Source organism: Centruroides vittatus, unplaced genomic scaffold (assembly GCF_030686945.1).
Source record: "Centruroides vittatus isolate TY-2023 unplaced genomic scaffold, ASM3068694v2 contig_927, whole genome shotgun sequence".
NCBI lineage: Eukaryota > Metazoa > Arthropoda > Arachnida > Scorpiones > Buthidae > Centruroides > Centruroides vittatus.
In genome coordinates, this window is record NW_027122613.1 from 418,649 (window position 1) to 436,370 (window position 17,722).

Consider the following 17,722-nt stretch of genomic DNA (forward strand, 5'->3'; position numbering starts at 1 on the left):
AAACCGCTGGCTTTAGGGTTTTATCTATTGTAAAAGCCCATGGTGCAGAAAGTATAACCAAAGACCAAATCCTGTTTCCAAACATATTTGACACGTCCTGTTTTCTTCTTTATTATAATTTAAAAAAAAAATTTACTTTAAAAATTTTATAATTTACTTTTTATATAAATTTGCTAGCATTAAAGAAATTATTAATTAATAAAGAAGACTATATAAAACTATGCATAAGATAATACTACACCCTATACAGCCCTATATCGTACAGAACGCTATAAGCTTATTAGAAAGATTATATTAATACTACGCTGAATAGAAAATTAATGATTTTATAATTATATTTTATTTAATTAAGTTAGTATTTCGTTTAATTAATCTTTGACTTATATTAAGTATTATAGACTATTTCTTATTTCTGTTGATTTTATTAATATTTTCACGAATTCGATTTTAAAAAATATAAGAAAAAGAAGAAAATTTTAGTTATTTTAAAATAATTAAGAATTTCAATCGAAATTTAAAATTTATTTATTAAACATTTAAAAATCGAATTTTAATATATAAAATTAATTCAATAATAAACTAGCATTTCGGACTAGTTTATAACAGATTATAAAGTGTTCAACATTCTTTACATTCTTCGAATTTAAAATAAAGAAAAATGAAGTAACATAGTCTTATCGGTGCAAAAATTTAAACACAGTTACATTTAATTACGTATAAAATTGACTTATGCAATCCACAAAAATATAAAAATGTGTAAATTCATTTTTTAAAATACATTTCGACAAAATCGAAATGTTAAAATTTAACAATATACATATATAATATATAAATGGTTCTTTAACGTATATAGCAACTTTGTTTTGTAAATTAAGAAAAATTTATCCATAATCTTTGAAACGGATTACATTAAACAATATAATATGATAGAATTATAACAGTATATCATATAAAAGTGATTCATAATATCAGGTAACGTCTAAAAATGACTAGAATTAAAAAAATACAGTAATAATAGATGATTCGTCTTTTTCAGATTATTTTCTTAACTAAACATCGTGATAGATGTATGGAATCGGTTGTTGTACGTCAGGCTGCCAACAGGTTTCGCTACTTGCTAAGTGTTGATTTCCATTTGTGACGTACATATCCGCTCCACTATTCATTGGTAGTTGGATGGGAGGAGGAAGATCGAATGTTGGGTTACGCCCACCCATTTCTGCATCCTAAATACAATATCAGAATTATTATTTAAAAGTTTAAATATATATTTTTTTAAATTAAAAAATGTATTTTCTGTTAAAATTGTATTTAATATAAATAATAAATTAGGCTATATTTTTATCTAATTGTAAAATATATTTAATTGATCTTTTATAAAAATTATAAAAATTATTTTATAATTAACTTTACAGATGATATTATTAACAAATTATATTATATACATTTATAATAAATTGATTGCATTAGTTCTAGACAATTGTAAATATTATTATTTTAAAATTAACTTAACTAATTAGATAAAATATAGATTATAAATCATTAACCTGTTTAATCCAATTGTAATAATTAGGTGCAGCTGCCCACACTTGTGGTGAATACATGGAAAGATCGTAAGGTGTATTGGAATTGTTTGGAGGTGGAGTAGAAAGAACGGATTGCAATTGAGAAATATATTTTATAGCTAATCTGTAATAATTAATATTTCAAAATGAAGTTTAATTATGTATAAAGATAATTTAAAATCTATCTATTCTAATTGTACATTTAAGAAAATATATTGTAGTTATTTAAGCTTCAATTTATTTTAGTTCACATACAAGTACACATTATTTTTTAAATTAAATTGTGCTTTAAATAATTTTATAAAAGAGGAAAAACTTAGTAATTAACAAGAGGAAAGACTATTAGTTTTCCTATTAACTCTGAAAGTTTACTTAGTTTAGTTTATTAAATGTATAAATTCATTAAGATACATTTTATTTTTAAATTTTTAAAAATTTATTTTATATATTTTAGATTAAACTTTAAATAATATTCCATTTCTCCAGACTATAGTGCCATTAATTAACAATAATTAAGTTTACAATATCTATCCGTACATTCTTTTAATTTTTACTCTATTGATAAAATCGATAACGTACAAATAAAACTTCAATCCTCAACTTTAATCTTGGATAAGATACGAACAATAAGTCGAAACATCTCGTAATTTATATTTTAAGAAAATTATATTAAGTCACTTATAGTAGCGAGTTCTATTATCTTCCTGTTACATAATTTATATAAATATTTAAACCATTTTTTTTAACAAAAAAGTATATATATTGCAAAGAATATAGACAGATTTATATGTTTCACGAAAGATATTAACGATGTAACTGTGATTTTCAAGCATTTAGAACATTTTTATTTCCAATAATCAAAGTAAGAATCTCATGTAATATAATTAATCATTTTTCAATGGTAGATTATTGGATTAAATATATAAAATGTCCCAGGGAGTGCAATATGATGACTATCTCTTTTCAATAAAATATCATTAATTTAAATTTTTTTAATATAAAAATGTATGATCGATGATGTTGAATATATATAGTAAACTATATTGAATTTTTATACTTCAATATTTTGTTATTGAAAACTCTACTACAGAAATACTATTGAAGAGAAAAATATTACTTAACTCATACGTTTTACTAATAGATTTATCTACTTATTGGGTTTCAATTTGAAAAAATTGTAAACCTATAAATTTCCGCTGTTATCCGTACGTCTGTCTATCTGTCTATCCTTCCTGACTCTCGAGAAAGGAGGTAGATACATAAAAGGGAAGACCAGATGTAGAAAAATTAGGGGCAGGAGGCCCCGATTAATGAGTTAGCTGACTGGCGTGACTTCATTGCCAACGGAAAAGTATAATATGCAGGGGCAAGACACTACTAATTTGAGGTAGAGGGCATATATTTTAAATTAAAAAATTATTAAAAATATGATTAAAAATTACAGCCTGGCATTGTAACAATGTCACAACAAATAATTGCTCGTTTCTTTATATTAAGTTATATTATTCTCAATCTGTACTTTCGGAGAATTAGATATAATAAAAATTTTCATAGTTATCAACTAAATTAGTTTATAGGGAAATAGATAATTTTAATAAAGATTAACTTTTTAAATTTATCAAACAATTATAGCAGTTATGGATAATATGATAAGAAACAAATTCAAAATAAGAAAAAACAATTTATTCAAACTTAGTTAACCTGTATATAAGGGTGAACCGTTTTGTCCAGAACAGTCCAAATTTCTCTTGTTTTTAACTCCCAAAAATAGAATAAAATTTTAAATAGAACCATTTTATAGATTTTTCTAATGCAATATAACTAATTTATTTGTCGATATATAAATTATTTTTTAAAAAAATAATCTAAGTTTAGCCATTTTTAGACCCATTTTTCACTCACTCTTAAAAAACTGTCCCAGTTTGAGTGATAAACAATATTATAATTGTGTCTATATATTATAAATTCGTGAAAACAAAATAGTTCTTTTATATTTGTTATTATATATTTAAAAGTTAACACTTGCATTAATTTATAACCCTTAAATTATAAATTAATATTTGAAATTTAAATTATTGTCTTTAAATAATGCTAAACAATAGATAATGTTCTAAATTTAAAAATTTAAATTATAAAAAATTATAATTTTCAATTTATATAATTTTATTTCTTGTATAATTGCGCGAAGAAATTGTGCGACATTTTTTTTAAATATTTCATATTTAAAAATTTGCATTAAGCTAATAAATTATTTCTTATCGATGGTTAATGACCATTAATTTAGTCAAATTTAAAATATATCGCTTTAATTCGTAGCATATAACTCTATATTTTAATACTAGTACATGAATATAATTTTTTCTTTTTGAATTTAACTTGGACTGTTCCACTTTAGCAAGCTTAGGATAGTCCAACAGGTGTGGGATGTCAAAATATATAACACAGATGTTATATTAAATTATATAAATATGGCAGGCTATTAAATTTTATTCTATAAACGACAAACATGTACCATTACCGTACATTATCGAATTTCCCAACCTATTACTTTTATTTTAAAAAAATATCACATAATATATAAATAAAATATGAATTTAAAACATTTTTAAATTTATAAATCATAAGATATTGAGGCTTATATAATTTTTAAATTATTTTAAATATTCTTAAAATGGAGATACAATATAAATTAATGATTTTGTATATTTATTATAAAATGTAAATGCATTTTATTTTATTTTTCATGATCGAGTAAAAGAAACTTTATACTTAAAACTTTTTTATAGAATAGTTTATGGCAGAGGTGAGAAACCAGAAGAAGCTTCTAGTATTATCTGGTAGTCTAAATATAAAATGGTGTAAATTCAATTTTACTATAGTGAATTTTGAGTAACGGAAGTATGTTTTCTGTCTTTTTTTCGATAAAGACATTTATCTATATATAAAATATATATATAGGCCTATATATTGTGCATGTATACTTATGCAACCTGTAATACAACATACAGCTTTGTTAAAAAGGGATCTCACAAAGCTTTTAAATTACAATTAAAAAGATTTCCGTCTCAATACGGTTATATTTACTATATTTTATACTCATCTCTTATCAACTAAATATAAGAGTAAATACAGTATATAGTTTACTCTTTAATTAAAATATATAATTTACGGTAAATAATTTGTTGTATGGTAAAAAAATCTTATGTAAGATTATGATTATTATAATTTTTTGACAATTGCTAAGTAAGTTAATATTCTAATCTCCAGGTAACGAGAGAGATTTCTTCTTCTTATAACTGAATAAACAAATAGATAATTAGTTCAGATATTTTAATTGTTCAAGATTAATGTAGTCTTATTTTTCTTTGTATAGAAAAACGTATAAGAAATTGTTGTAATGATACTTTTACAACTAATAATTGTCGTATAAACATTGTATTTTATCCCCTATGTAACGGAAATTAATCTTTACACAAAAAAAGTTGATTGATAGACTGATTATCATTTTTTAAATGATAAATTAATTCAGAAGATAAGGATAATTTTTATAATGAAATAATTCCAATATGTATGTGTATATAGTCCTATATCTAACTCGCTTTATAATAATAAATATAGTAAATAATATAAACATTTTAAAAAGACATCATATTAAAATTATAATTGTTCTCCATTTTCTTTTTAAGAAGTAGTTTTGTAACAAAATGTCAAAGAATACGAAGAGAATGGTCGTTTAGCCAATTTAAATAGGCTAAATCTTATTTATTTATCACATATAATTACTGTAATAATGTTTATCAGTTATTACACAACATATATGTGATACATAAATTTAGTTATCATCATCTTTTTTAAGTTAGATTACGTTATATAAAAGCATTCAGTCTGACCAGAGTTCGTTTTAATTTATTAATATTAATAAATACAAATGGAAAACTTGACATTATAATATTTAATTTGATTATATAATTAGTATTTTATTTTAAAACTTTAATTTTATAAGATAATGGTTGATTTTCTCATGAATATATAAGAAAGAATACATTTTATATAGTACTATTTATTAATTTTTCCTTTAATTTTTGAGTTTTATGGCAGTATGAAACTCAGTATGTTATTATTTGTTTAAAAAATAAACCAAATTAATTAAAACTTTTAAATTAAATTTAAAAGTTTTAATTGATTGAATCTATTTTAAAATTATATAATATTTTTTACTGTGCCCATATGATTTAACACTATGAATTTTTTAATGTAACTAATACGACATCTATTGCTTAAAGCCTTAAACTGTTGAACTTTCATTGTTAAATCCACTTCTTACATTGAAAGTTGAAGACACATAATATTGTGAAGATTCACAACATTATTCTTGGCCTATATATATTAATATAATGATCAATTTAAACATTTAATAATACACAATAAAAATATATTGGTCTGCATACTGAAAACAATTATCTATATAGTCGTTCGACCATTTATAACATAAATATTTAAAATATAGGTCTGCATATGTTTTATAAGTCTTAGCGAAAGATTATTTATAAAATGACATGTTTGAATCCTTAAAATTTATTATAAAAAAAACTTTAATTTAAAAAAAATTTTTTTAAATACGGATTTTACCGGATATCAAGCTTACATCTACCGTTGTTATAACTTATTTATAATTATAAACATGCATTTTTCAATTTAAGAATATTCATAATGTACAGTACAGTACTTATGATGTTAGGTTCTTTATGAAACAAAAATAAATTGATAAAGAAAATAAAGTTTAACAGGCAATTAAAAAATAAACAGATGTTTATTTTTTGTATATGGAAGCAGATGGACATATCTAATCACTATTGTTTTCACACTCCAAGAGTTTTACTTGATCCATCGGATGTGTATGGAATTAATAGAATACATTGACCTCTAATATAGAACAACCGATACTATGAAATTGACAATCTTTATATTTGTCTACACTTACCTCAGAGATTCAATTTTAGAAAGTTTTTTCCCCGGAGGTTTGCAACAAGGCAACTTTTCTCTTAACAAATCAAAAGCTCTGTTCATATCCCTCATCCGGCTTCTTTCTCTATCGCAAGCGCTTCTTTTTTGTTCTTCTCTAGTCATTGTACCCGAATTTCTACCTAAAATATATAAATTAAAATTTTAGAATTTTAGAAATAAATTATTTAAAAATGAAATGATAAATTTTGAGATTTTTTTTTTTTTCATTTTCTGTTTTACATCGTTCAAATGTTTCACAAGTTTAAAAACCATTTTTCTTAACTCTGCAAAGTATCTTGAATAGCGATAGATTTAGAAACTTTTCCATCTTTTATTTAAAAAAAAAGACAAAAAATTTTCTTCCAAACTCGAAGGAATGAAGTTTTCTTCCTCATCTCTCTTTTTGACTTTTACAGAAGAAAATATTTACGAGTTAGATAATGCTCAACTACACATATAAATTGCACCAAGTGACGCAAATATAAAGTTAAAATTAATCGTGATTAAATATTATATTCTATTAAAATGAAGGTCACAAAATTAACTTAGATATCCAGCATCGCTCATTCGGATGTTTTTACCATTAAATCTAGTCCTTTGATTAAATAATTCGAAATTATGTCTAAAAATCTCATCCGAAACCGCATACCATTTTCGATTTTAAATCCTGTCAGCTAGACAAATCATTTTTGGATGTCTTACCGTTTGGAGAGGATAAAATAAAATTAGGAGCGGACTGTTTGGTACGATGTTCTAAATACAACTATTAATTTCTAAATAGTAAACAGATAGAAAATGCTTTGTTTCGGACATTTTTCGGAGCAACGCAACTGGTCAGCAGCTGTAGAGACAGCTGCCAAGGCAGATGGAACCATTTAATATAATATGTACTATAATATTCACTCAAGTCATATCCACACGTGTGATGATACCTTCCACAGGTTCCTCAATACAAAGTAATATCCGATAGTTAATTCCGCGAGCTTCGAAACGAAAAGGTACAGAACAAACTTTTCCTGTTTAGTGTATACTGGAAACGTACATCTCGTTCTGGCGATGGCTCCTTCTCGATGGCACCTTTCTGGGCGTATGCTATATGAAATACATCCAGAAGAAGTTGTAGGTTGACTAGACGTCGAAACTGTAGGAAATTTATTAGGATAGCAGCCTGCTAAAGAAAGAGGTTGTTTATAATCGGACTGCATGGGATTCATATGAATGACGTTCATCATGCCATCGGTGGACGGTCTATTGTAGCAAGGCGGTAAATATTCTTCGTATTCTTCTTTAATCTGATAAGGTGGAGGATTGTCATAAGATGGAAGTAGAATAGGATGATATTGTTCCATAGGATAAGGTATGTAGTCGGAATTTGAAGTAGTTGATAACCATTCACTTTTCAGTTCTGTAAATGTACTTGCCGGAGATCTATCTTCTGGGAATTTTAATTCCAAACAGGGTTTTTTATGCTCCGGTTCACATTTTATATTGAATATATTTCCACTAGTCGAATCTTGATCCGATTCTATATCATCTTTTATAACGGAGATGTTAGATGATTTGGACTCTCCAGAATCGCTTTCCATCAGACTGGGTTCCATCATGATTTTTCGCAACTTGTTGCTCTTAGGAGAATGAGCGGTGCTCTGTTCTAATTAGTTCGGCATTGGTTCCAGTGAGGTCGCTGTTGCCGCAGGTGTGTGGGAACAGACAGTGAAGCCAAACCAATTGGAAACAGAAGCGAGTGGTTTTGCATATGTACAGTTAAAAAAAAAAAAATTAAATAAAACAATTTCATAACTAACTCGACTCCGAACCAAGTCTTGTTATGCAAATTAGACTTGAAAAATAGTCCTTTTTTGTTAATCCGAATTTTAAAAACTGATCTCTTCGAGATTAAAAATAATTATAATACATATATATCGATATTGTATACATAGAATAATCAAAACGTCACTTTATACCGTACAGTATAGTATATGTACCGTACAGTTACTATATAAATGAGACAATTCAGGTGCACAGTAAGTTTTTGATCACCCTATATATATATATAATTCTATATCATATACATATAATTTTTTAAAAAAATGAGGCAGGCCATAACGAAAATCTAAATAATTTTTCTGTTTTATTTCAATTATTATTATCAAATATGTCATTTAATAATTTATTTAACTTTCTTACATAGACTCAGTCACAATATATGTTTTTCGTATGAACTATTTTTAAATAAAAATAATTTTTAACATTTCAAAATGTAGTAAAATAATGTCATTATCTCGATAAAATTTAAATGTAAAAAAGTTTTAGTTCAGTTATATAAATGAACGTTTTAAATCAAATTTTATATGAAGATAATTTAACATTTACAAATTATTCTATTAATTAAATTATTAACTCTTTTATTTTAAAATCACGTAATTTTGATTTAAAATTATTATTTATAATAAATGTAAATTAATAGAGTTTAATTATTAGTTCCATATGAATTAAAATAGTTCATCTTTAAAATTTAATAGTTATTACATGGAATATGTTATAATAAATATTAAATTTACACTATTATAATCATTTTGATTTTTGTTGTACGAGTTTAATACGTATAAAATGATAAGTTTTAAGAAAAAAATATTAAATAAATAATATTTAGTTTATACTGTATTCAAATCAAAGTGTCAATGTAAGTCTATAAGTTATAGATGAAGCTAACAGCTATTTGGTGTTAGAGGAGCCTTCAAAGTATAGTCTTTTATGTGAGAATAATATAAAATTGATGAAGTTTCTTTTGATAAATGATTTTAAAATACTTTTTATTCGTTTTGTTGATTTTAATTAGGCCTATATATTTTTATGAATTTTGGAGGAGATAAACTCTCGCACTTTTGATGAACAGTACATCTTACTTTACTCCGCTCCTCATAATTTACAAAAAATACAAGGCAAAATTTTAGTAAATTTGAACATAATGTTTACTTTAAATAAATTTAGAATTAATGTGTTGAAAATAATCATTCTGTTGTTCGAAAATAATAACGTGGCATTATAATTTATATTATTTTCGTGTATAAAGTTAAATTTTAACATATTATTCCCGAAATATATTTAAAATTTGAACAACTTAGCTATTAGAGTCTTTAATAATTTTTATTAATTCTGTTTAAATTTTATTCTCGAAGTTAAAAGAAAATGTATTATGAGAATATATCGTAAGTAATATTAAAAAATAAGACTTCATAAAACTATATTATTTTAATAGCAAACAATACAAGCGGCACATCAATGTACAGTTTACAAATTCCATGTATTGTTTTTATATAACAAATAAATGTACAAAATATTTTAACAATATTTTCGAACCATTTTAGGTGGCCGCGGGTTGACGTTAGTAAAAATATTCTCGTGAGTGTATATATATATATATATATAATATATATAGGAAGACATTGCAGCACTGGATTTACAGTATGTACAACACTCTCCTTTCGTTTCTTCTCAAATAAAAATAAACAAATTAATCGCGTGTGTTAACGTATGGAGAACTTGAGCACCATTTTTGTTTGACTTATTCTACAGATAAATGTTTTTTTATTTATTATTTTACCCGTTTTCTTCTTCGACCCAAGCTATAATTTTTCCATCCCAACTTGGTAAGACATCATCATCTTGAACGATCTAAAATTTAAATAATCATATAAACTATTAATTTAATATAAAATTCAATAAATATTGTGAAAATAAAGTATCAAAATATAAAAAAAAAAATATGAGCTGAATGGTGTTTCTTTCCTTTACCATTAAGCCACTTATGCTATTCTATTATTACAATAAATTGACTTATTGTATAGATATTAGGGCTTGACTATAACGATAATCAGGCTCTCTCTCCCTGCAGAGACCAGCAGGGATTTTTGGCTCAAGTTTCATATTTAAAGGGCCTCAAACACATAAATTATTTATTCAATTATATTTCTTGTATATTAAGAAGAAAAAAAAATCCTTCTTTATGTTTTAAAACTATAATACCGGTTTTAAAGCTTTATATATGCCTCGGAAAGGCAAACCACTCGGGCCTAAATATTTGAAAGGCCTTTATTATTATTATTACTATTATTTTATTAGGTTTTATTGGGTCTATAAAGTTTATCGTTGACTCTTAAGTTAGCTATCGACTGTAGTGGAGTAATTATTATTTTCTTCTTTATAATAAGTAAAGAATTTTCAATTTATAAAGGAAAAAAATATCTAAATTTCCGGATTTTTTTATATTTTTATTTAATGTTAAATGTTTTTATTGTTAGTCTCGATAACTGATGTGTAACTACTTTGAAACTTCGTTCCTGCCCTGTCAGTCATATAAAGTAAATTAATAAGAGTAATGCTATGCTGTTTATAAATTCTTCACCTTGTAGATATGTTCTTTTGGAAATTTTTGTGTTCTAATAAAGATTAAACACATTTTAAATGGTGAAATATACTTAATAAATACTGTACAGCATTCATGGTGTGATATTAGAAAAGACCTTTTAGAACACAATATATTTCTGAGTTCAAATTTTAATTTTATCCTTTTCTACGCTTTCTAATTTCCTTGAGGTGTCTCTAGGATTGGAGCTTTTGCAATTTTACAATGTTTGTTCGGTATCGAACAACTGCGAATTTCGCGAATTTAATCGAGCTATATCATTTCCATTTGATCTTTGGGCTAAATTGCGTTACTTTGACATTTGGTACGGCAAAAGATGGCCTCTTGCTGTATTTTATTACATTGTACCAGTAGATATGGCAGTTGTTAATGTTCAAGCAGTATACAGGAACATAGCCCTTTAATATGTTAAAAAATTGGAGTACGAAAGCGGTTTCTATTAATATTAGACCTTGCTAAGAAAATGGCAGAACCAGAAAAAGAATAATGAGGAATCCACAGAAAAGAACCAAGGCCGTAAAAAATAAGGTGAATACAAGTGGATTTTAGGGTTTGACATTTCAAGTAAGTAGTGCCGTAACTAGGCAGGTGCAACAGGTGCACTATCACAGGGTCCACTTCGAAGGGGGACCCAAAATGAATGTATTTATTTAATTATTTTCCCAAACCTAATTAATTAAGGAGATTATTGCAAATTCTTGCACAAGGCACAGGAAAGGCTAGTTACGGCACTGCAAGTAAGAATTCTAAAAGACAAGAGAATGATGTTTCTGCTAGTTAGTTTTCGTTTCTTAAAGACTTTTCAATACATTTTATGAAAGTAAAACAGTCATAACTAAAGTATTTCCATATATAATGTGTTTTTTTAAATGCATAACAATTCTTGAAGTATAATTATATTGTGGTGATATATGACCCCACAGACAGTTTAAGCAATTCTGGAAAAAACAAAGAGGCTTTTCTCCCGATTTCTATAAAAGCTCTGCATAGTCCTCACTATATATACACTATACTGTATATATATAGGAATAGGACTATAATATACGCTAGGAGTATAAAGCTAGGAGTATAATATAGGTATATAGACGTTTTATTTTTGTATGATTTTTATACTTAGTTTTTTTTAATTCTTTTCGAATAGGGGTTGAACCTCCAAAACTCCGGTGTGCCGGTCTTCATTCTCTACATTATTTTAAATGAATTTCATGAATGAATTAATAATAAAAACACAATAAATAAAATATTGTAACTAGTGATGTAGAAAATAAATATAATTTTTATTAATTCGAATATTTTTAATGTTAGAATTGTCAGCTTTTTCTTTAGGCTTATAATTTCTGATTTTTTTTCTACTTAATCATTCCAATCCTTACAATGTATACCAGTGAAAACGAATAATACTCTGTAAAACTTTTAAAATGAGCATTATAAATTAGGAAATAAAAGAATTAAAATAATTTTTATGTGATACTACATCATGTTTTGAAATGTATATAATAATGTTTGTATATTGTCATTTTTATAAAATTAAATAAATATATATATTATCTAATGTGAATATTATGAATATGAATCATTACACAGACTTTGTTTAGCCTATAGGCCTATATATTTGATATACAAAGCGAATGAACTCTGCAAAATTAGCTATTAAAGATTTATTTTGAATTTTCTAATTTAAAATAATTTTAAAATAACTTTATAAAGTATTTTAAACTAATTTTTAGCTAGTTTAGGAACAATTGAATTAACAATCGACAACATGTACTTTCATCACTGATGTTGACACAACGCATGCGAACATATGGATTACTCTCTGTGTTTTGTCACAACATCATTAACAATTATGTTAACATCAAAAGTTACGCATTTCTAATTTAACTATTATTTATATAGTAGATAACAGCATATAGAATAATATTAAAATTCAGAACCAAATTTTATAAATAATTTTTAAATAAAATCCACAGAGCAACTTTAATGTAGCCTATGTATTGATTATTATTATTTTATTGTATTATATCTTGAATTTTGTTATAGTTACAAATGTTTCGAAGTGGGTTAGAATTAAGATTTTAAGCATTTTACGATATGAAAATTGATGAAGAATAAGATTATGGACTATCTAATCAATCTTAATTTTCTAGGTTGGAGGGGGGAACCTTATCTCATTTCGAAGTAATTTCATAAGGCTGTATGTTGTATAACAGTTTGCATATGTGTGTGAATTCAGTATAAGTAAACGGAAAATAAACATAAACGTCTTTACTGAAAAAGTATAGAAATCATATTTTCATAACTCAAAATTCATGACAGAAGTTAAACTTGTGTCATTTTATATCGTTATCTGGCTGCGTTAGAAACTGCAAAAGGCAGCATGTGTCCTGGAGGGCGCAGGATTTTCACTTATAAAGTAGATTATTTAGAAGAATATTGAATTAAATTAGCAGAATCTGATCCGTAATAAAATAGATCAAGAATGGGATCGAAGTCTTGATTCTAACAATTCACAAAGACGATAGAATCCAGATTCACTTGACTACAGAAAAAAATTCTTATCACGTGAATATCTTGACCTACTCTAAAGAAAAAACAGTTTATTCTGAATAAGATTAACAATTAGAAACAGTCAGAAGTTGATTTTCTTGTTGTTACTTGTAACGAGGGGTCAAGCAGTGGAAATTGCATTAAATACAGTGTGAATGCTTCTAAGAATGACGATGAAGTGTGTAAATAGATGAAAACTGATAAAGTAAATCACTTTTGTCTCACTGAAATGAGGCGTAATTATAAAATGGTAGTCTAATATTTCGTTGAATAAAGTTTACCTTCACAAATTTTTAGCATAATTTTCGAAATGAATCAAATCAATTGAGAAATTCTCCTTATTATTGTCGAGTTTATATATAAAAAAAAACAGAACTATAATATATAATTCATAGATAATAATAAGAATAAAACGAATATTTTTAGAATAGAAAATAGAATACATTCGAATGAAAATTTTGCATTTGTATGTCTTGACTTTTAGAAAGTTAAAATATTCTCTCTTATAACAAAAAAAAATTAAAATAAAATAAAATTACACTATCTATTTTATATATTACTGTTGAATAGAATACAACGAAATTAAATAATAATTTATTAAAATTTAATCAAATATGCATGTTATATTCCAGAAAGTTTTCCTTCTATTTTATGGTAGTTTCTATTTCACATCAACATGAATCTATTTATATTATTTAATAATATAAAATTTACGTATTTACATAAAATTAATTACTGTATATTAAAACTAATCTAATTATTATTCAAATAAGTAAACTGAAATTATTCATGACTGAAAATATACAGCAGAGTTTATATTATTCACATCGTTTTAAGAATTTTCTTATATATATCATACTAGCAGATGCCTGGGCAAAAAATATCAACAGCAAAGATTAAGATTATTACATTATTTCATACTTCTAACCCTTCTATTATAATATATTTTAGTTCTGTATTTAATTTGTATAACTACAAAGGTTATCTTACGTAAGGGTTTATCACACAAAGTGACCAATCTAACACATTTTAAAAATTATTAAAATTGTGTAAAGGAATAAATAGTTTTTAAAATGTGTTAGATTGGTCACTCGCTGTGATAAACACTTACGTAAGATAACCTTTGTAGTTATATATATCAAATACTATAATATAAACGAGATTGGTTATTTCAGCTTACCATTGTCATGTTTATTGCGATACTCGGATGGTACAAAATGACACAATTTCATTGGTCAAGAAGACACCAATTGAAAATATGATATTAAATATTTTAAGATATATTTTTTCCTAATGTTAACCCTAAGAAATTTTACCATTAACAGCCGAATATCAAATTTTACAAAATCGAACCAAATATTTAAATGTGTCAACCTCGAAAACCGCTTAAAACATATTTTGTGCAGGCTGGAAACCTTGTATTATGTAATGTTCCTATTCAAACGCCACTATACCGCTGGTTCGATGGAAAGAGGGGACTTGCGGAAGGTGGTTGAAGTAATTCGACCAAAAGTAGTCACTGGCCGCCTCCTGAAAGACAGAATGGTCAATGATTAGTAATTAATATCGGTCTATTATTAATATTTGAAAAGTGATCTGTGTTGGATAGGTTGTGATATAAACACTTTATTATCACATAAAACAATTATTCTGGCATTTTTACAAGATTTTTTTTATTTCGCCTGACTATTTGCCTGTCTGTCTTTCCTTAATCTCGAGAAAGGAGCTAGAGAGATGAAATTCGAGACCAGATACTGTTACGGCTAACAGGGATATTAGCCGGGTACAAGTCTAAAGTCATTGACACTCGTCCGTACCCCAAGGTTCAGTCTATTCTGGGATTTCAATTCGTTTTCCCTTGCTTCATACTAGCAGATGTCTCAGCAATAAGTAGCAAGTAACAAAATGAAGTGCTTTCTTCTATTCGTTTATATATGCAGTCTCTAATCAATTTTGACCCCCGAAGCAGTAGCTATTCATTCTCGGTCGATGAATCATTCGGTCCTAGTCCAATCTGAAAATTTATCCGTTGCAGACATGGTCTCGACTTCCATCTGTCTAACTCCAGACATGGCCCGGATTAACTATATACTAACTTCCGATTCGGACCGAAAGTCACGTTACTTCAATTCAAAATTTTTCCCTGAATGGAGTTAGATAGATAACCGGCACGACTCTATTGCTAACAGGAAAAGTATGCTGTACAGGGGCAAGACACTACTAAAAGAATTGAGAACTTTGTGACGAAATATTGCAACCCGGCATTGTGACGCTGTCACAATAAATAATCGCTCTTTAGAATTAGTTTGGTTACAACAACGCGACAAGTGAGCAATCTGCCTAGGGAATGCATCCCAGAAAGACTTATGGGAAGCTGGACCCTATTTCGGTGTTACTAACATGAAGAAAATCCAGAAACTTCACGTGGCCAGCCCGTTAAGCGGACTAACATCGATCCTAACTACCGGTGTTAGATGGTTTTATCCACTCGGCAACTGAAGGGCACTTATTAGAATTAAGAAAGTACCGTTCAGAAATGAAAAAACCCGAGTTGTTAGATGTGAAAAATTAAATACTTATAGACTTGTCACTGGGAGACACTTTCAATTCCATGCAGGCAAGTGCTATATGTTATCTGATGTAGAGTATCTATTTCACACTATATTACTGTCGCAATAATTAAGTGAATGTAATATATATGTATATTTTTATAAGAAATTATATGAAGTTTTTTATTTTCTTAAACCTTTGCCAATAGATCCACTACATGTAAAGTCAGTAAATCGATTGTAAATAGAAATTGATTTATAGAAATCCAATCGATATTTTGGGGTCGGATATACGACATTATCTAAGTTAGAAGTATGTTAATGTAACTGCCTAATTTCATAGCAATTGGTCAAACGGCCTAGGAGTATATAGCGAACAAACAAACAAACATTCTCATTTATATCTGTATAGTGTATAGATTATGCTTTTTAAGCAATTTTTTTAAATTTTCTAGTTTATACGGAATTAATATATTGTATTTTTACTTTTCCGGCTGTTATATATCACAGAGGGAAAGTATGGCAATTAGTCAAAAAAGGAATCCCCAAGATTTTTACATTTTTGGACTCGGAGAACTCCTAAACATCGAGAAATGCAAAAAACTTCGGAGGTAATTTCTGTATGTATGGATGTCAGTGTGTGGGGAGGCACGATTTTGTTCACCTTGTTTGAAGCTTAATAATTCCTGTGCTTTTTGTCGAAAATTTCGGAAATTTTTCAGGAAGGTTTGTTTATTAGGGAGATTGATGCTATTAAATTTTGGTGGTTAAAGGTCGAGGGGGTGGGGAGATAATGGTGATCGTGTGTATCCCCAGTAGGTATGATGGAATGACGATTTTACTCGTTATTAGCATTTGCAATTCTTTTTATAAAACTCATCCCTACTCTCAAAATTAAGCAATTTGCTATTTCATAATACTGTAGTTAAAAATATAAAAAATATTTAATAAAATATCATAACAGATGGCGCCACCAAATGTTGACGGGAAAGTTAAACAACTCGTTGCTGTATTTCTATCTTTTTATCGATCGAGTTTCTATCGACATTTTCTAATGTATCATTTGGGTTATTCATCGTCACTTTTGCTTAAGAAACATAAAAATGTTTTCAGAAAATATACAAAGTGTAATCCTTTTACAAGTTTTTCATTTTAGGCCTATACAAAGTGAAATAAACTGAAAGGATAAAAAATTCTGATATTAAACATACAAAAGTACATTTACTGTATTTGCATTTTATTTATTTTGGTTTTAACGAATTTAAATAAATTTATTTTAAAAAATCTGCTTATATAAGAGAGATTATAACAGTTTTTTGAAGAATGGGTTTAATGTAAATGATACAATTTACTCAGAATAATACTGAATAACTTAATGTAAAAAATACGTAATTTAATATACTCTAAATATTAAATATTCGAAACATTATTCTTAATAAATTATACAAAATTTAATTTATAATCTTCTGTCTTTACAGTTTTATTTTAATAAGTCATCATTGTGAATTCTGAACAATGTAAAGAATACTTTACGTGATTTTTATAGTTTTTTAAGTTTATTTTGTACAATAAACTCATACAAAAATAATGGGTTTTAGTGTCTTTAATAACAATTTTTATTAATTCTGATT

At 26.5% G+C, this 17,722-nt stretch overlaps 2 protein-coding genes across 2 annotated transcripts in view; one reads left to right on the forward strand and one right to left on the reverse strand.

Annotated features, from left to right (window-relative positions):
• Window positions 1–507: 507 nt before the first annotated feature.
• Window positions 508–8,223, reverse strand: LOC136984750 (uncharacterized). The gene is made up of 4 exons (XM_067281858.1): window positions 7,612–8,223; window positions 6,547–6,709; window positions 1,548–1,689; window positions 508–1,226 (listed from the first exon to the last, which is right to left on the reverse strand). Exons 1-4 carry the CDS (start codon window positions 8,171–8,173, stop codon window positions 1,050–1,052), a joined length of 1,044 nt encoding a protein of 347 aa, XP_067137959.1. The 5' UTR covers window positions 8,174–8,223; the 3' UTR covers window positions 508–1,049.
• Window positions 7,700–17,722, forward strand: part of Nct (Nicastrin) — a 95,430-nt gene continuing 85,407 nt past the window's right edge. Inside the window, exon 1 of the mRNA XM_067281857.1 lies at window positions 7,700–7,833. The gene's annotated coding sequence lies outside the window, so the exon portion shown is untranslated. The remainder of the gene's footprint in view (window positions 7,834–17,722) is intronic.

Bases quoted from the DNA above. Each gene is read 5' to 3' on its own strand.
- LOC136984750 (XM_067281858.1), bottom strand. From the start codon at position 8,173: ATGATGGAACCCAGTCTGATGGAAAGCGATTCTGGAGAGTCCAAATCA. The intron at 1,690-6,546 runs GTAAGTGTAGAC...TAATTATTACAG, and splicing joins TCTAAAATTGAATCTCTGAG to ATTAGCTATAAAATATATTT. The intron at 1,227-1,547 runs GTTAATGATTTA...TATTGTATTTAG, and splicing joins ATTACAATTGGATTAAACAG to GATGCAGAAATGGGTGGGCG.